Source organism: Mesoplodon mirus (genome assembly GCF_964341445.2).
Source record: "Mesoplodon mirus genome assembly, chromosome: 4".
In the NCBI taxonomy this organism is placed as follows: Eukaryota; Metazoa; Chordata; class Mammalia; order Artiodactyla; family Ziphiidae; genus Mesoplodon; species Mesoplodon mirus.
The window spans coordinates 151,062,134-151,082,379 of NC_138979.1; the positions used below are offsets into that span (position 1 = coordinate 151,062,134).

Genomic DNA, 20,246 nt, shown 5'->3' on the forward strand with positions numbered 1-20,246 from the left:
GTAGATTGTTTGTTTTTTTTACTGTCGAGTTTTGAGAGTTTTTAATATATTCTACACAGTAGTCATTTGTCAGATATGTGGTTTGCAAATATTTTCTCCCAAACTGTAGCTTGTTTTTCATCTCCTTAATGGGTCTTTTGCAGAGCAAAAGATTTAAATTTTGGTAAAATCCAGTTTATCAATTTTTCCTTTCATGGGTCAAAGTCTAAGAACTCTTTGCCTAGCACAAGATCCTGTAGATTTTCTCCAGTTTTTTTCCTCAAAGTTTTATAGTGTTATGGTTTACATTTAAGTCCATCATCCATTTATAATTAGTTTTTGTGTAAGGTGTGAGACTTGGATCAAGGTTTACGTTTCTGTCTATAGATGTCCAGTTGCTCCAGCACCATAAGTTGAAAAGGCTCCCATTCCTCCTCAGAACTCAGTTGGGTGTATTTGTCTGGGTTCACTTTGATCTATTGATCTGTGTGTCTGTCCCTCTGCCAGTTGATGTAATCTTTATTACTGTACCTATATGATGTTTTAAAATCAAGTAGACTGATTCTTCCCACTTTATTTTTCTTTTTTCAAATATTTTAGCTATTATAGTTCCTTTATTATTCCATATAAATTTTAGAATGATCCTGTCTATATCTTTAAAAGTATTGCTGGGTTTGATAATAATTGCATTAAACCTGTACATCAATTTTGGGAGAATTGACATTTGTACTATGTTGTCTTCTGATCCATGAACTTAGTATGTCTCTGCATTTATTTAGATCTTCTTTGATTTCTTTAATCAGTATTTTATAGTTTTCAGCGTATAGTTCCTGTGCACGTTTTGTTAGATTTACACTTAAGTATTCGATTTTTTGAGTAACTGTGAATGGTATAATATTAAAAATTTGTGTCCATGTATTTATTCATTGTTAATATGGAGAAGTGAAATTGATTTTTATGTTTATCTTGTATCCTGTGACCTTTCTGAACCCACATATCAGTTCTAGGGTGTTTTTGTAGATTCCTTGGGCTCTCTGACATAGATAATCGTGTTGTCTGCAAATAAAGACACCTGAGACAGAGGGTTCCTTGTTACTGCTGGTTGGAGGTGGGCATTCTGCTTCCCCACAAGGTCTCTACTGACACCTCCCTGGCTCCTCCTTACAGCTCCCTAGGTAGCCTCCCCTGACATCATGGATGTGTGTGTGTGTGTGAGAGAGAGTGTGTGCACTTGTTACTGCCCTGCAGGAATGAAAGTCCCAGCTCTACTCAGCCTTCTTTTCCCTGGTTGGGGGAGAGTGGGGCTCCTGTTACAGCCTGGAGATGGTGGCTGTCTAGACTCTACACTTGACCTTTGCTGACACAGGTGGGCGTTGGGCCACAGTGTTTCCTATGGTATTTTGCTCCAGTGAGTGATTATTTCCTAAAAGTTTTCTGTCTTGGTAGGTTGTCCTATCCCTGGTTCTTGGGCTGAAGAGAGCAGGCTTTTCCTGGTCTGTGTCTGTGGATCTTACCAGCTTCTGACTTCTCCAACACACAGTCTGGGATATCCAAGGGAAAAAGAAAATTCAGGGAGCTCACCACCAGGCTGTCTTCAGGAGCTGGTGCCCCCAGCCATTCTCCCTCCTTGAACTCCTCACTTTTCAGTCTTCTTAAGTCTGTTTTGTATATGATGTCCAGGGTTTTTAGTTGTGCTTAATGGGAAAATTATGTCTACTGCATATTCCCAGAAATGGAAGTCCCTTGTGGGTATATAATTTTTAGTTTTTTATTTATGAGAAATCACTATTTTCAAATTTTATACAATCATTAAAAATGCTTGTATAAGATTAGTAAATTGAGTGGAAACATTAAGATTGCATTACTCGAAACAAATTTTATTTTATAGTTTAAGATCATTGGCCTTTTGGTAAAATAGTGTTACACCTTCCATGTTAGAAATGACATGGAAGTTACAATCATGAAAGATTAAACTAGAAGTCACATTAAAGACGTTTTAGAGTTCTGTCTGTTTTATTCAGATGAGCACTTAGGTTCTACAAAATGACAAAGATGATTCCTATTTGAGGAGTCTAGGAACTGTCATTTTTTTATACGATTGAATAGAGGTGCTTTTTTTTGGTAGAATATTATTTCACATGCACTAGAAAGATGGTTTTAGATCATTATAAATATTTCATCATGCAGAGTGGGACAAGGAATTTGGGTGTAGGATTATTAATAAACCAGATGGTTAGGATTCTAAAAACTTTTCATTGAGAAAGTGGGACAGTAAGTCGTATATTTGTCTGTATCAATATATCAAAACATGTTTCATATCATTTTTACAGATTGAAGTTGTTAAAGAAGAATTTAATGAACATTTAGAAGTTGTAGACAAGATTAACCAGATCTGCAAAAATCTACAATTTCATCTAAATAAAATGAGAAACTTTGAAGAGCCTCCTTTTGAGAAAGAGGCTAACATTATTCTGGATAGGTGGCTTGATGTAAGTGATAATTTAATTGACTAGAAATTCTATTTAATAACAAATTGATCTTTTCTTTTGTATCTTTAAAGTTTTCATCAATTACAAAATTCAAAAGTGCTCATTATAAAAAATGTTCAAATAATATAAAGTTTATGACTTGGGATTTAGCTTTACGCCCAGATTTAGGTACTATTGTATTAACAAATGAGTCTACACTCTTTTAGGTATACAAGTGCATACTCAACTTATTTGAAATAAACTAGTTAATACATTATCCATCCATGCAGCCAGTTGATGTTCAACATTATATTTATTTAATATTTTTAAAATAATTTTTGGTTGAGTAGTAATGATATTTTTATGAATTATAAATTAAGAATATGTGCTATATTTTGATCTGGGTTTTTGATATTTAAATTAAAAAAAATTTTTTTTTTTTTTGTCTGTGTTGGGTCTTCGTTGCTGTGCACGGGCTTTCTCTAGTTGCGGCGAGCGGGGGCTACTCTTCATTGCAGTGTGTGGGCTTCTCATAGCAGTGGCTTCTCTTGTTGTGGAGCATGGGCTCTAGGCACGCAGGCTTCAGTTGTAGCATGTGGGCTCATTAGTTGTAGCATGCGGGTTCTAGGGCATGCAGGCTTCAGTAGTTGTGGCAGTGGGCTCAGTAGTTGTGGCTCACAGGCTCTAGAGCGCAGACTCAGTAGTTGTGGCGCAAGGGCTCAGTTGCTTCTCTTTATGTGGGATCTTCCTGGACCAGGGATCGAACCTGTGTCCCCTGCATTGGCAGGCAGATTCTTAACCACTGCACCACCAGGGAAGTCCCTGCTCTGGGTTTTTAAAAACATCTTTTATTATTGTGGTTTAGAAAAGAGGAAAACTATTGCTTTCAATTGCATATAAACTGCAGCAAACCAGCTAAGTCTTTTTTTTTTTGTAGAAGAAAGAACTACACGGTATGTTAAAGCAAATTTTTTGTTGATGAATAAAGCAAATTATTTAGCGAGTAAAGATAATCTAAAATTTTATTTTAAAGTTGTGTTTGACTGAAACAATGGTTCTTATGCTTTTCACCACTAAATGTGTTACTTTTATTTTTTAATTATGGTAGATAAATGAGAAGACAGAAGACTACTATGAACATCTTGGTCGAGCTCTAGCTTTATGGGACAAGCTTTTTAACTTAAAAAATGGGATTGATGAGTGGACTGAAAAGATCCTTCAAAAAATGGAATTACATCCACTGACCGAAGAGGAAAGAGAAAAGCTGAAGGTTAATTAAGCAGAAATAAAATATTTGTTCTTTTTGTAGACAGTTGACATTTTAATATCAAGTCTGCTTTCTTGAAGAGGGGTAGAGTAATCACAAAGAAATCTTTTATTTCTTTCATTATTCCTTGAGTGAGACCTGAATTCCATCGTTTTCTTTGTGGTATCCAGGAAGATGTTAGCAGGTATTAGTAATCTGTGCTGTATACCTGAAACGAACACAACACTGTAAATCAACTATACTTCAAGTAAAGTAAAAAGATTAGAAAAAAACACAAGGCTGAATATCAAAATCTTTATAGAGCTTCAAAAGAGGCTAGTTTTTTTTTTTTTGCGGTACGCGGGCCTCTCACTGCCGCGGCCTCTCCCGCTGCGGAGCACAGGCTCCAGACGCGCAGGCCCAGCGGCCACGGCCCACGGACCCAGCCGCTCTGCAGCATGCGGGATCCTCCCGGACCGGGGCACGAACCCGCGTCCCCTGCATCGGCAGGCGGACTCTCAACCACTGCACCACCAGGGAAGCCCCGAGGCTAGTTTTTTAAAACAGTGATCTCAGGTTTTGCCATTTAGAAAGAATTAAACTTATCTCTTGTAATGAAATAATACCATTTGCAGCTACATGGATGGACCTAGAGATAATCATACTAAGTGAAGTAAGTCAGAAAGAGAAAGACAAATACCATGTGATATCACTGATATGTGGAATCTAAAATATGACACAAATGAACTTATCTACAAAACAGAAACAGACTCACAAACATAGAGAACAGACTTGTGGTTGCCAAGAGGGAGAGGGGGCGGGGGAGGGATGGATTGGGAGTTTGGGACTAGCAGATATAAATTGTTATATATAGAATGGATAAACAACAAGGTCATATTATATAGCATAGGGAACTATATTCTGTATCCTGTAATAAACCATAATGGAAAAGAAAAAAATAATAGAAAATATTTTTAAAGTTAAAATATTTTTAAAGTTATCTCTTTTAACTCTAAAAAGAATTCTTTCTATTGCTGGTTGTTTGCATATTATTAGTTTGGACCATATAAAATTACAATCTTTGTATGTCAAAAAACAGTTAAGTCTGGAAGTTATATGTGGTTCAGTGTAATATTAAAATGTATGTATGTGTGCATGATGGCTTTGCAGTATGTCACGTCTAATGTCTCAAGTCTCATTTTTTTTTTCTCTAATTTTGGTCACTTTATTCACTTTTAAATTCACATATCCATTTTTATACTTTTGGAAAAAGACTTTCAAAATGTGTGGAGATTTGTGAGTTTCCTGGGTATATTATGACAGTTGTGAAGTAAGATTTTGATTTTCTAAGTGAAATGAATTATCACTAAGTATCCCTTAAATTTGTCTTGAGATACAGGTTATTTAAAAATTTGAAGTTAAGGATTATAACGGCTACCATGTGGGCCAAATTCTGCCAACATGGTGTGTGTGTGTGTGTGTGTGTGTGTTGGCTTTATATGTTTATGTGTATGTTTATATGTACACAGCTATGAGATGTTATGCCTTTAGGCAGGCACTGCATTCTGCTGCGGTGCAAGCCTGGCCCTTCTCGTTTTATTGCTAGAGGATTTCACTCAGTTATAACATATGCCTGATCCATGAAGACACTTAGTTTTGCAACTCCCAGGACTGTATCAAAAATCAAGTGATTAGGGGAAATTCAAAGGCTCTTTTAGTTTCTATATATTTTCAATAGCAATCAGGGGTACCAGAAAATAAGGTATAAAATAAAAAGATATTTTCCATTAACATTGTGTGTTTTAGGAAGAGTTACAAGTCCATGAACAAAAACCTTCAGAATTTTCTAAAAGAGTGGCTAAGATACAGTTCCTGCTTCAAAGCAGTGAAATACCTCTTGAATTACAGGTAAGAAAATTTTTATTTTAAAGTTGCAATTAAAGATTCTCTATATCCTCTAAAGTAATGCTCATAAACCAGAATTCTAAAACTTAAACCTAAAATAAAATTAGGATCATTACTTGATTCATCTTTAGTCATGTCCAACCAAATTTTTAAAAGCCAGCATAGTTTATTATATTTGTCCCATTTTAGAATGAATAATTTTTTGCATTGTCTTATTCTCATTTCATTTATTTCACAGGCCTCTTGTGCAGAGGGGGAGATGTTACCTTGCTTCCATGTAAAGTAACAAGGGTTTCCTCATAAGTGTCTTGGGCATAGGAAGGAGAATATGGCTCAAGAGATTCCAAGCTTATTAGTTTCTAGATGGAGTAACAGGGAGATTGCCCCAAGTGTGATTTTCTATTGTGTGAAGAGATTTGTTAGACTTTTATTTAAATCAAAGTGCAAAGTGCCTGAATATAAGCTCTGGAGTCAGACTTTCTGGGAGAGGGCCTGGCTCTGCTGTCAGCCAACTTTGTGATCTTGGTCAAGTTACTTATCCTTCTTAAGCCTGTATTTTGTATATAAAGTGCTTACCATGATGTTGTGTACGTAATAAACACTTAATAAATGCTGGCTATTTAATTTTTTTTCTATATGTTTTCCAATAAGCACCATGAGATAGCACCTCAACTGGTATGCTAAATAAAACTTGTTTTAAGGGGAAGATTTACTTAGTCTCTTAGAAAAAAATAAGAATGTCAATTTCAGTTTTTTTCACTTTACTGTTTTTCTTTAAAGACAATGTTTGAATTGTATCAGTGATGTAGAACAAGGAAGAATCAGAAAGAGAGAAGTTATTTCACGTTGAAATGAAACGAAGTTTCAACTCATTCTCCAGCAGTGCAGTTATCTTATAATCTAGTTAAATCAAGTCCATTACAGTAAGTCATATGTTTCATGATTTCAGGTCATGGAGTCCTCTATTTTGAACAAGATAGAACAAGTGAAAATGCGTTTAACGGGAGAATCCAACTTCAGTGCACTCGGTGGCAGCACAGCTGAGTTAAGGGAGGATCTCGACCAGGCTAAGACCCAGATTGGAATGACTGAGTCCCTCTTAAATGCCCTGTCTCCTTCTGACAGCTTGGAGATCTTTACTAAACTAGAGGTACTTCCCAGCTACTTCTCTTCTGTGGTTCAGATTTATTTTCACACTTGTTTCTGATGGTCTTGTCCTCTTGAGGTTAATAATTATTATAAAAATAGTTAGTATAAAAAAATGAAAGTCTGGGGGAAAAACTCAGAAAAACAATTTGTGTATATTTAACTGTTTCACCTTTGAATTGCTTTGTAGACAGTCATTATTTGATATTAAATTGCATTGCATTATACATTTACTAGCTAAGAGAAAGCAGGTCTACCCAATAAAAAATCATCTAGATTTCTATAGAAACAATGGATACCTAATATGTTTTGTGTAGATTGAGCCCATTTTTAAGACTTCAGTGTTGTCTGTTTGTTTATATATTTAGGAGATTCAACAGCAAATTCTACAGCAGAAACACAGTATGATATTACTTGAGAATCAAATAGGTTGTCTGACTCCTGAACTCTCTGAATTAAAAAAGCAATATGAAAGTGTCAGTGATTTATTTAATACCAAAAAAAGTGTTTTGCAAGATCACTTCTCTAAGTTACTGAATGGTGAGTGCAATGTTTCTCTTACTGTGCCTCTGGGAATCTTGAGGTATGAATAAGTACTGTAAGCACAAAGGCTAATTAATCTAAGCTTCACTTAGAGATGGCTGCACACACTCTATTTAAGGAAATAATATTCAGATAAATCTTTTAGGGGCAAACACTCATTGATCTACGCCTATAGTAAATAACATCTCTTTTGTTCAAGCACCTGATCTTTTTCTTGTGAAGGAGAGTCACAAGGGTCCTCGTGTTTGACCTGCTCCCTGTTGTCCGAGTCTGGGGACATGCCTGTGAGCAGGCTGCCCCTGCAGGTGTCTCTGGGTGTCCTGTAGGCTTGGAAAGGAGGTTTGGTGTAGAAAATATGCCACAGTTATCACGTCAGCTCCATTAACCCTCAAAATTAGATTTTAGTTTATTATCACTTTACAGTGACTCATACCTATGGCATGTGAAGCAAGTTTCAAAATATTTTACTTTAACAAGGTTTGTGACGTCTTCCTTGAATGAATATAGCTTCTTTTGTTTTTTTCCTGCAGATCAGTGCAAGAACTTTAATGACTGGTTTGGCAACGTTAAAGTGGACCTTAAAGAGTGTTTTGAACCATCAGAAACAAAAAAGAGCGTGGAACAAAAACTACAAAAACTTTCTGTAAGAAGACGCGTTTAAATTTCAATCAAAATTTATCAAAATTAAAATGCTGGAGATAGAACTATATATAAGTAGATAGGACAGTAATTATTTTGACTTAGTAATTTCCCTACATAGAGATAGTACTTCCAAAAAAACCTGGCCTTTCCCCAAATACTGGGTTGGCCAAAAAGTTCGTTTGGGATTTTCCGTAACATCTATGAAAACCCGAACTAACTTTTTGGCCAACCCAAAAAGTTGGGTGTTTACTGGGTAAAGGTGTAAGTGACTTTAAAAGGTTCTGTTTTCACAGCTATTCTAAGATGCTGTTTAACTTAATGTTTGCTGGTGAATTCAGTTGTGTTAAAATCATATTTGATTTTAAAAAAGGGCTTTACCTAATTTGGACTTTGAAACCCCTTTACTTTCTATATGAGATTGCTTGACTTTTTAAAAAGTTTTTTTCCCAGCCATATTTCTTTTAAAAATTGTAGTTGAACTGATGGAAGTGGGGAGGAAGATAGCCTGAAATAAGAGGCAATAATGTGGGCATTTCAAATGCGTATGGCACCTTTAATTCTTGATCACTTTATGGTAGATTATCAAGTACTTTAGGCTTTGGTGATAACTTATACTCTCAGACTTATCAGTGGCATTAAATGTTCCCGGTTTAATTCCTTGCTTTGATGCTACTATTCTTTATTGACAAAATCACCTTTCTTCTCTGCTTTTAAATTATAGTTCCAACTTTTTTTTAAAACTTTGCCCATTGCATGGATCTCAACAATTGATGCTCAAACCTTGAAACACAAACATTGAAATAAAATTCTGATTTGGAAAAAGTTAAATAGAGAATACGCTGTTTAGTTTTACATACTGATTGCCAGAAAGGAGCAAGTATTTAGGAGAAACTGAGCAGAGCCAGGATAGGAAAATGTGGCTTTCCCGGTCTAACTCCCACTGACCCACATGGTGGCATCATTTTGCTTGATGTGATTCCCAGAAAGTCAGATGCAAATGCAAATGTACACACACATTCTAGAACCAATATAAATTGTCTTTTGATCATTTGCTATTGCACTTAGCCACCTCTCCATGGCAACTTCTTTTATATAGGATGTTATGAAGATGGCATGTCTATGTACCATCTTGGGAAAGTGTCACTGGGGTGGCAGGGACCATACTGAGACTTGCCCATAGGATATAATTGACTTTCTGTCTTTCTTAAGGATTTCTTGACTCTTGAAGGAAGAGGCAGTGAAATACAGCAGGTGGGAACTGTACTGAATCATGTGAAAAAGCATCTTCCCAAAGCACCTGTTAAGAAGCTTAACAGTTGGATCGTAAGTCAAGAAATTGAATTAGAAAAAATGGAGTCCGTATGCCAGGCACGAGCAAAGGAGCTTGATGAGTGCTTGCAGCAGCTACTGAGGTAGGAAATAAAGATGATGTCTAATAGCATGTTTGCTAATGATATCTTCATACGTACTCTGCCTCAGTACAGCTAGCAGTGGGATACACGTACACACAAATTTCAAAAATAAAATATGTAGTTTCAAACCCAAGTTTGGCTCTAGGAATATAGAAGTTTGGAGAGTTCCTCAAATTATGGCCAAGGTTCAGGGGAGAGTCCAAAAATATTTTCTGTTTGTTTGTTTGTTTCATGTTCTTTATGATGTATATGTACGGCTCATTAGAATTCCACTATAATACATGTTATTATCATTCAGATTTTAATGTTACAAATTAAATTTTCTCGAAAGAAACCAAGAAAGAAACCAAAAAAATTTAGTAAAAAACCTGGTTGGCTCACAAGATTTGTGCCAACCTTCTCTTCAGATAAACAGTTTTTGCTGATTTTATATTCCAATGTGTGTGATATTGTTTTAGACTCCAAGATGACCACAGAAACCTGAGTAAGTGGTTGACTAATCAAGAAGAGAAGTGGAAAGAAATGGAAGGAACAAGAGAGGAAACTGAGCTATTTTGCCAAGCTCTAGCTAGAAAGAGGTATAGCTGATCTTGCATGAAATGTATTTCTGGGGAATATGGTTTCTCAAGTGGTATCGTGGCTCCTATAAACTTTCAGTGATATTTGGAATTTACAGGGAACAATTCGAATCTATGGCCCAGTTGAACAACTCTGTGAAGGAATATGGGATTATTGAGGAAGAAGAAATAGTAACGGAATCAAAACATTTGATCAATAGACACCAGACCTTATTGGGACAATTATGTGAAATTGATGAAGAGGATAAGTTACCTCCTGCCAAGGACCAGAGCTTTAATGATCTTGCACATGATGTAATTCGTTGGATAACAGGGATTAAAGAGTCCCTGATGGTTTTGAATTCATCTGAAGGCAAAATGCCACTTGAGGAAAGAATCCAAAAAATAAAGGTATAACTGTGGAAAGTAAATTTCAGAGGTCAGAGTGAACTCTAATTTTGAAAAGATTTAGAGGAGAACGGCAAAGGTTTGTTTTTTAATGGAAAATAGGATCACTGCAGATTGGTTGAAGGAATTCAGATGACTGAGCTTGCAAAAGAGAAGGGCTATGATGGATCTAAAATTATTTTAATGCATATAGAAGGGAGAAAGTATATCCTCTCTTTGTGGGAGCAATGTCCAGTTATTGTCCATCTTCACTGAGTGCAGGAGAAATGAAATTAAAACTATAAATTAGAGCTGCAGCAGGTGGAAATTTGCTAGGATGTTAAAAGAATGTATGTCAGTACATCAGAGGCATCGGCAATGTCAAGGTGAGGGCTGGAGAGGAACTCGTCTTCAGAGTGGATGTGTGTAGTTCCTAAAGGATATTAGATACTGAGCGGGTTGTGTGGTTCTTAATTTATCAGATACCGAGTGCAGAGGATGATGCAGTCAAGCCGTAAGGGTTAGTTTGGCATACTGAAGTAATCAGAATCATTTGGGGTTATATCTGAAAGGTTTTCCAGGGAAGGTGAATCTGGAGTAGTGTTTCCAAGAAGGGAGGAACTTGATTGTTTGGAGGAAAATAAAATTGCAGGGAATGAGAATTAATTACGTTGTGGTGGAGAAACAGCAGTTGGTTTGAGGGACTCTGCATTTTCCTGTGGGAAGCCATAAACCCAATCTTGGGTGTATAGAAGTGTCTTGTTCAGGTTGTTACCCTAACTCTTTATTTATAAATAATGGTACAGATTGGAAGGAGAATTTGCCAGGGATTTTTTGGCATATAATTTCTTTGAGGGCAATTGAGAATCAAGAGAAGAGTAGGAATGCAATCAGATCAATGTGACAAATGCTTAAAGAGAACCAGTTCTATACAACGTGAAGGATGTCTTTGTATTTGGGGAATATATAAAAATGAAAGGGTAATTTTGAAATCTACTCTGCAGTTAGAATCTCTGAATAATGTTTATAAATAAAAACATATCATATGAAATATCCCTGAGTGGTATGAATGAGATTTTAAGATCTTTTTTATTTGATTTAGGAAATCATTTTACTAAAGCCTGAAGGGGACGCTAAAATACAGACCGTCGTGAGTCAGGCTGAGAGCAGCAAGGCTCCGATGGCTCCAAAGACCCTTTCTGATATCAAAAACCAGTGGGACAACACACTCCACTTAGCCAACACATATCTAAGGTAAAGGGCATGCCTTCACCACTTTCATGGTTTTTCATTGCACAATGAAGCCATAACAAGTATGTTTTGTCTGCCTTCTGGATGTGGATATAATATATCTGTTGGAGAGAAAGTAAGTAACATCAGGGGCAATCACAATGTTGAGGCAGAAGCGAAGAAGAATAGTCCTCTGCATCAGATATGAAACATGCTGTCATAACTTGGTGGCAGTGTTTACTTTGGCTGGTGCATCAACCCGTGGGGCCCTTGGTAACAAATTAACATTGTCTACCTCATTCCACCTTCAACACTCCCCTTCTGTACCAAAACCCCCTTTCCCCAGACAACCTCAGTATCTTCCTGGTTTACTGCAGGATAATTTATGCTTTTAAATATATATGCTAAGAGATTCTTAAATGTGTAAACATTGATAAATGTTGTCAGAATGTAATGGGCGTAATTCTGGTGAAAATTCTTAATTCATATCATGTCTTAAATGATACATTTAATATTTGGTGGAAATGTAAATTTTATATTTTTCTAAGAAAAACAGATCAAAACAAATTTAAGCTATAGAAAACATAAACTAGTTAGTTGACCAGTATACTGAATGCTTATTTATTTTACTTATATGAAAAAGAAAAACATGGAATATTATAATTATATTTAAACAATAAAAACTGGAATAGTTTGAAATCTAAATTATTAAATATTTGTTCTCAGATCAAATTATGTGACAAAAAACCAATACTTTTTAAAAGTAATACTACAACTCATTTTAATCTTGATTTCTGAGCTAAACTTAGTGCTATTTAGAATGTTAGAATGCCAAAGAAGTTCCTGGGAGTAATGTACAGTAGTGTTATTTTAATGCTTTTTATAATAATGCATGTTGTATTATAAGATTTTGATGTATGATTTCATTTGTAAAATACTTTGTTAAATTTAGCCATCAAGAAAAGCTTCTACTGGAAGGAGAGAAGTATTTGCAAAGTAAAGAGGATCTGAGATTAATGCTCACAGAACTAAAAAAGAAACAAGAAGTGGGCTTTGCTCTGCAACATGGTTTGCAGGAGAAGAAAGCTCAATTAAAAATTTATAAGAAATTCCTCCAGAAAGCACAAGATTTGACATCCTTACTAGAGGAGTTAAAATCTCAAGGAAATTACCTCTTAGAATGCACTAAAAATCCCAATTTTAGTGAAGAGCCGTGGCTGGAAATAAAGCATCTACATGAAAGTCTTCTTCAGCAACTACAGGTGAAATGGTCAAAATAAAATTTTAAATGATTGTCTTAATTATGCATAATTATGTAATATTTGTATATAGGACCATTGTTTTGTTCTTTTGGCAAATCAAAAGTTTTAAAAATTTATCAATTTTAGATACAAATACTAACTACTCAAGATGGAGCAATCAATTTGGTCAGTTTTGCTAGAGAAATCCAGTGTGTATTATTTGATAATAGTGTTGTTTCCTCTCATCAAAGTTCCCCTCATAAGGGGTTGGAAGGATTAAGATATGTTTAGGCATCTTTATGTAGGTAACAGTGTCAAAGTTGTCCATGCAGCATCCATCTATCCATCCATTCATCTATGCTTGCATTCATCCGTCCATCCATTCACATATCCATCCATCTATCATCTATTATAATAGTTATGTCCATTATTCTGTATAAACCTTATCAGGGTTCTCCCTTGAGTCTTTCCACATGATCTGCAATAAAAGAATTAAGAGGTAAAATGTCATCTTGTCATGAGGCATATTATTCTCTTAAGAGAATTGTTTATAATTCTTTGCATACTGAAAGCCAGATTCAATATAAGGATTACCTGGATAAGAAATCTTGCTTATACAGATAGCAGGAGTTGTGTGGGTATAATCTTGCTTATACCCACTTGGCTGTAAGTTATTTAGTTTAATAATTGCTGTTCTTTTCTGATCAGGTGCAGTCACCTTATTTTCTTATTCCAGGGAGAGAAACTGAAGGTGGTTTTGCTCTTGAGTTAGGATTACTTTTTCCTAACACACAATTTTGGAGTTTGAGTCTTAGGAAAGGAATCTGAGGTTAGGTTGATTTCACATAGTCTCATTTCCAAGAGTGGGTACTTGCTTGTAGTAAGAAAGATAATTAAGGGAACTGCTTTGTTATGGGTGTTTGTGATTTGATGATATAATTTGTAGTCATTTCATTTTGTAAACCTCTTGACAAATTGTTTTCGGGAGTGGAATGAAGGCATAGAAACATGGGGGAAACAAATATCTCAACGCTAAAAACTTTACTTAAGAACTCTGGATGATTTATGGCCATATTCCTTTTTCAAGATGAAACCTCATAAAACAAGTGTTTATGAACCATTTAATTATTTTCTGAGTGGGATAATTCAGGGACCTAATGCATGCATTGTCAATGTTTTATTTTTAGGATTCTGTGCAAAAATTGGAAGGCCATGTTCAAGAACACGACTCATACCAGGTTTGCATCACAGACCTAAATACTGCATTGGACTATATCTCCAAGGAATTTGTCAGTTTTTCTGATAAGCCTGTGGATCAAATAGCAGTTGAGGAAAAACTGCAGAAACTGCAGGTATTAAACGATGTCCAGACATGATAGACATTTTAAAAAATCAGTATTAATTACAACTTGACAAATCAGGGTCTTTGATCAAAAATTCAAATGGTGAAAGAAAAGAAATAAAAAAAGAAAAATTTCAAATGCTGAAAATGCTATTCAGATGACTATTGGATAAAGTCCTGACCAGTCATAAAAAGTGGAAATGTTCTTCTTTAGTGAGCAAATCCATTTATAATTTGAGTTGAACAGTACTCTGTGCTCTGGACCCTCAGAGACAATTCCACCCATGAGCAGTCTATAGCTCCTGGAGATCTTTGTTTTAGAGACAGCACAGTGATTCCAGGAGATACTGGGTATTCAAAGGATATAACGAATGCAATAAGACCTAGGGGGAAATGATTCAATTTTGCATTCTTCATCATGGGTGGATGGGAGTTGTATAATTTTCACCTTATTAATTTTCATACTCATGGACCACCTTAGAGGTCTCTGCAGCTGTAGGGCTTTTAAAATTCTCAGCCTCACTTCAACCCCTCTCCTTATACAGTAAGGATTGCAGCTCTTTACCCACATTCTCAAAACACATTCCTTGGATGCTCACTGTTTGCACGGCCAACATAAACAGGCCCAATTGGCGTCCTCTAGAAGAAAACAGAGTAAAGCATTTTCTTAGCTGCTTCTTTCACAGTTATTTGACTGGAGATTGCATGGGGTGAGTCTCAGGGCAGCCCTGCTGGCATGAGCTTGGGAATTTCTTATCTCTTCTTTTTAGGAACCTGGGAATCAAGCAAGATTTCCCCTCCAGAACAGCTTGACATTGTGACAAGGCTACCTCCCTTTTAACAGTGATAATTTGACAAATGTTGAGGGCTCATCATGTCCAAGGCACTGTTTGGGTGCCTTGGATACTGAGAAAAGTGCAAGACACGAGCCTCACTCTGAGGAGCTCAGGCTCCTGTTGAAAAATTAAAATATAGCCTTCTGCTATAGCTAGAAGGAATCTCAGAAACCATCAAGTTCAGACTCCTCATTTTTTTTTAAAACACATCTTTTTTAAAATATTTATTTATTTATTTGGTTGCACTGGGTCTTAGTTGCGGCAGGTGGGCTCCTTAGTTGTGGCTCACGGGCTCCTTAGTTGCGGCTCACCAGCTCCTTAATTGTGGCATGGAAACTCTTAGTTGTGGCATGCGTGTGGGATCTAGTTCCCTGACCAGGGATCGAACTCCAGCCCCCTGCATTGGGAGCGTGAAATCTTAACCACTGCACCACCAGGGAAGTCCCAAGACTCCTCATTTTTTTTTTTTTTTTTTTTTTTTTTTTTTTCCTTTTTGCTATATGCGGGCCTCTCACTGTTGTGGCCTCTCCCGTTGCGGAGCACAGGCTCTGGACGCGCAGGCCCAGCGGCCATGGCTCACGGGCCCAGCCGCTCCGCGGAATATGGGATCCTCCCAGACCGGGGCACGAACCCGCATCCCCTGCATCGGCAGGCGGACTCTCAACCACTGCGCCACCAGGGAGGCCCGACTCCTCATTTTATACATGATGAGCTGAGTTCCAGAGAGGCGAGGAACTTACAAGGTCACCCAGGTTAAATGACAGAGTGGGTCTACAACACGGGTCTTCTGACCCCACTAGACATCTCTCCTTGGGTGCCTCATAGTTATTTGTGGTTCAGCATGTCCAGAAAATAACTCATCATCTCCTTCCCTTTCTCCATACCCCGGCTCCCTACCAATGAGCCTGCTTCTTCTTCTCTGACTCTGTGGATATCTACACCATCTCTCTAGGCTGCCGGGTCAGAAACCTGGATATCCTTTCCCAGACTCCCCAATCTAGACAGACATCAAGTGCTATCTCTTTCATCTCTGGATTATCTCAACAATTTGTCCCTCCACTGTTACCCCCATTACTGCTGCATTAGAGCAGATCCTCATCTCACAGATCCCTGCATTAGACATCTGAATGGGCTCCCTGCCTGCAGTATCACCCTCTCCAGTGCAGCTATCCCATGGCCACCTCGGGTCTATCCAAAATGCAATCTGGAACTCCCTTCTTCCAGCTAAAATGTTTCGATGACCTGTACATATTTGTTAGCATACACCTTTCCATATTCTGTTACAATTATCTGTTTATTTCTTTGTCTTTCTCACTAGACTATAGGATTGTGAAGGGACTGTGTTTTACTCATCTATGTAATTTCAAAACCTATCATAATACTTGCTGTTTGTTAGATGAATGAATGAATATTTATTGTATAGTCCATTAGAACAGTGACTAATAAATACTATATAGTTCACCTAGTAACTTTAAGGCTTATTCTATTTCAGTAGTAACATCAGTAGCTGCTATAGTTTATCAAATTCCTTTTGCATGTAGAGGTCTCAAATTAGCCTCATCCATTCATGCATTTAGTAAATATTGATTGAGTTTCTAATATATTTAAGATATTGCATTCGATAGATTGATTTAAACTTTGCTCTGAATTTTAAATATTAGCACTAGATTCGTGCAGGCACACTCTAAATGATTCTTTTATTCTTTTTAGGGCCTTGCACAAAGTAGGCACTTATTAGTGTTTTGATTGTGTTTGATTTTAGTATTACTTGTATATTATGTAGTATCTTGAACAAAATATGTACTCAACAAATATGTGTTGACCATTTCCTATGTTCCAGGAACTGGTTGTGAAAATTTTCTTTGTTACTTCTTACACATTTCTAGCATCTTATAAAATCTGTTAGAGAATTTGATCTGGGCTGCTACACTGGTTTAAATTTTGCCCAAAGTTCCTTCTTTGTGATATGGGTTGATAAGTTTTATATACTTTCCACTAGTGAAGCAGAACACGCTATGATTTACAAAAGTCAATTAACTCTTGTGACAATTGAACAGTGATACTTTTGTGACAATCTTTTCTCCACTCACAGGAACTAGAGAATAGTCTCCATTTACAAGATGGCACATTAGAGAAGATTTTATCTTTAGCAAAATCAATCAAGCAAAATACATCTTCAGTGGGACAGAAGATTATTAAAGATGATATAAAATCACTTAAGTGTAAACAAAAAGATTTGGAAAACAGACTTGAATCTGCTAAGCAGGAGATGGAAAATTGTCTCAACAGTATTCTCAAATCAAAATGCTCAACAGAAAAGAGAGAAAAGTTTCCTCTGCCAGGCAGAGAGGAGCAGGTCACTTCTGATGTACAGGAGTCCACTGAGGACTCAGCTGCAGTGGAAAAGTTGGAGGAAGACTGGGAAATAAATAAGGTAAGTGCCTGTGATTACAGCTCTAAGACATCGTGTCTGCGAATGAAGAGGTGTTGTTGGACTCTGAAAAGAGGGTCGTGAATCAAGCCTTCTGATTTCATAATTAAACCCTCAATCTGCTGGCTATTTATGATGCCCACTTGTCAAAAGAGCCCTTAGAAAACTGTCCAGGATTTCAGCAGTGAAATATTACTGTTCATCTGCTAGAAATGTCAGTCATCAATTTAGGTTTATTATTCTCTCTGATATGTAATCAGATACAGTTTCCTGGATCAGGAGCTCAAAGGCAAATTGGAAAAGGCAATAGAAAATGTGCTCTACCCACATTTCTTAGGAAAAAAATCCAACAGCCCTATTTTTTAGGGTCTTTTTTTTTTTTCGGTTGATTTCATAATGAAATCAGAGACCATTTGAAAGGATAGGGGCCTTTCTTCTTATGTTAACCCTGTACTGCAAATGTATTTTTAAATGTTGTCAGATCATGTGGTGTGAGAATATCAACATTCAGCCTCCTGATTGTCCCTGTGGAGAAGAAAGAATGTTGTTTTGTTTTCATTCTAAACATCCAAATGGGTACATTTTCCTGTAGCTCTTAAAGTGCTTTCTCATAGGTTAGAGATTGAAATGGAAAAGGCACAAAGAGCCACCCAGTAAGCTACATTTGAAAGAGCCTACCTGTTAGTCAACCTCTCACAATCCAGGGTCCAGTGGGACAGTAGCAAAGGTAGACCATTCAGGTGTGGGTCCTCATCGGCTTTTTATGGAATACATGATACACAGGAATGAAGAGAGCCTGCACTTCTGTTGTTTTCCTAGAGCAGAAGTCATGGAGGATTAGAGGAACCAAATAGGGTTTTCTAGAAATGTGTAAAACAAGGTTAAATGCCAACGGAACACCTCTCTGGCCATAGGAAAAGACTTCTAAATCCCACAAGCAGTGTTAGATAGAGCTAAGGAAATATGTCTTAAAGGATTAGGGCCCTGTGGTGAAACTCTTGAAGCTGTACGTGTAAAAGAAACTTTCTTAATGGTATATAAAGAGCAGTAAATAAGTAAAAAAGGAAAAATACCTGAGTGCTTTCTATCCTACTTCATGACATTGCTAAAGGGATTTGCTTAATAACTTTAAGATTAGCTTCTCAGACCAATTTTGGCTGTGAACCCTCCAAATTCAATAGAGTATACTGAAAACTATATAAAGATCATAACCCAATAAGATTTTTTTATTTATTAAGATTTCACTTAATCTTGAATGATGAGTTATTGATAATTTATGATACTTCATTAGAATGATTTTTTTTAGAGCAGATGGAGGGACTTAAGTCTTCAAATAATTTTTGCAGGTCTGGCCTAGAGGAATCTAGTTTTAATTTCTAATGACATTTTACCTTTTTTTCCCCTCTTTTGTAACATGAATCTTTTTTCTTGAATCTGTGCTCCTTATTTTCTCTACGCTAAGTACTGACTGTATTTACTTTATTCTATGTAACGTTAGACCAAAATCAAGAGCAGTTAAAAAAATTTTTTTTAATTTTCATTTTATTAAATTTTTTTTATTTTTTAAGTTTTTTTAAATTGAAGTATAGTTGCTGTACTATATTATATAAATTGCAGATGTACAATATAGCGATTCACAATTTTTAAAGGTTATACTCCATTTATAGATATTATAAAATATTGGCTATATCCCCCATGTTGTACAATATATCCTTGTAGCTTATTTTATACCTAATAGTTTGTTAATCCCCTATTCCTTCCCCCTAACTTCTCCCCACTGGTAACTACAAGTTTGTTCTCTATACAAGAGCAGTTTGAAAGTTGAACTACAACTGGTATAAGAGATCAAAATAAGCATAGACAAATATAATACAAAGTGACAAATATAAGACGCAGGTGTAAATTACTTAAGCAAGAGTCTCTATATAATGAATACATAGAGCACGTAAAAGCACAATTTACAGTTATAAATGATTAATCAAAAACTATTGTGACAGTGAAAATAACCATTTAATTCATTAAAAACATTTATTGAGACCTCTTTTGTGCTAGTCATTCAGCTAGAAGTGAGAATACAATTGTCACAGTTTAAAATCTAATACTAATTAAATATCTAATTAATGCTCATTTCTGTGCCTTTTTGGAGCGTAGAAGGGCTTTTATCAGATTATGTAAAATCATCTCCAGAAAAATTTTAGGGAGTTTTATTTAATTTTATTATTTCTTTAATAAATTGCATTTGGCCTTAGAGTTGCTGAAAGTGTGATTGCACTTTTCAAAAATTGCCATTTTAGCATGTATATGTTTGAATCCATTGCCAAGAATTTCATTTTAGATGATATTTAGGAGATATTTTAGATCCGGACCTTTGGCTGAATTTTTCTTTAATATCAAGAATATTAACGCAGACTTAGAGACAAAAGAAGTTACAAAATGCAGTCTGAAGGGTGTGGGTGCTTATGATCCAAGATCATACTGGATAATTTTACAGAGATGAATTTCTAAAATTTTTAAATATGAAAAGGCAAAACTGCCTTCCATTTCCCCCTTCCTATATGGGTTAAGTGAAGTAACAAATTAGGATATGATAAAAAATGAGGACTGACTAATCTCTTAAGATTCGAGGTGTCCATAAAAGGAAATGATAAAAAGGAAACACAGGGAAACTGATACATTCTTCATTTATTATTTTTCTAAAAATTCATAAAGCAACATTACGGCTTAACCTGTATTGAATGATCTTTTTTGCCCACTCCTTCCCAAATGTCAACCTACATGACATAATTGCTCTTAAAAAAAAAAAAGTTTGTCTATAATTACCTCTTTAATTTCCTTGTCATTAGGTATAATTTAGTATGTCTGAATCATTTTTTGTTCTTTT

General features: G+C 36.1%; 1 protein-coding gene across 10 annotated transcripts in view; it reads left to right on the forward strand.

The window, feature by feature from the left end:
• SYNE2 (spectrin repeat containing nuclear envelope protein 2) overlaps positions 1-20,246 on the forward strand; it is a 341,983-nt gene that overhangs the window by 161,547 nt on the left and 160,190 nt on the right. For 8 of the 10 annotated variants that reach the window (XM_082616958.1, XM_082616964.1, XM_082616965.1 and 5 more), the window contains exons 33-45: positions 2,310-2,468; positions 3,556-3,717; positions 5,500-5,601; positions 6,548-6,748; positions 7,113-7,284; positions 7,818-7,930; positions 9,139-9,341; positions 9,800-9,919; positions 10,018-10,309; positions 11,388-11,539; positions 12,468-12,777; positions 13,944-14,108; positions 17,027-17,368. In XM_082616958.1, coding sequence (XP_082473084.1) covers positions 2,310-2,468; positions 3,556-3,717; positions 5,500-5,601; positions 6,548-6,748; positions 7,113-7,284; positions 7,818-7,930; positions 9,139-9,341; positions 9,800-9,919; positions 10,018-10,309; positions 11,388-11,539; positions 12,468-12,777; positions 13,944-14,108; positions 17,027-17,368 — 2,493 coding nt within the window. The remainder of the gene's footprint in view (positions 1-2,309; positions 2,469-3,555; positions 3,718-5,499; positions 5,602-6,547; positions 6,749-7,112; positions 7,285-7,817; positions 7,931-9,138; positions 9,342-9,799; positions 9,920-10,017; positions 10,310-11,387; positions 11,540-12,467; positions 12,778-13,943; positions 14,109-17,026; positions 17,369-20,246) is intronic. The other 2 variants (XM_082616966.1, XM_082616959.1) reach the window with 2 other exon arrangements.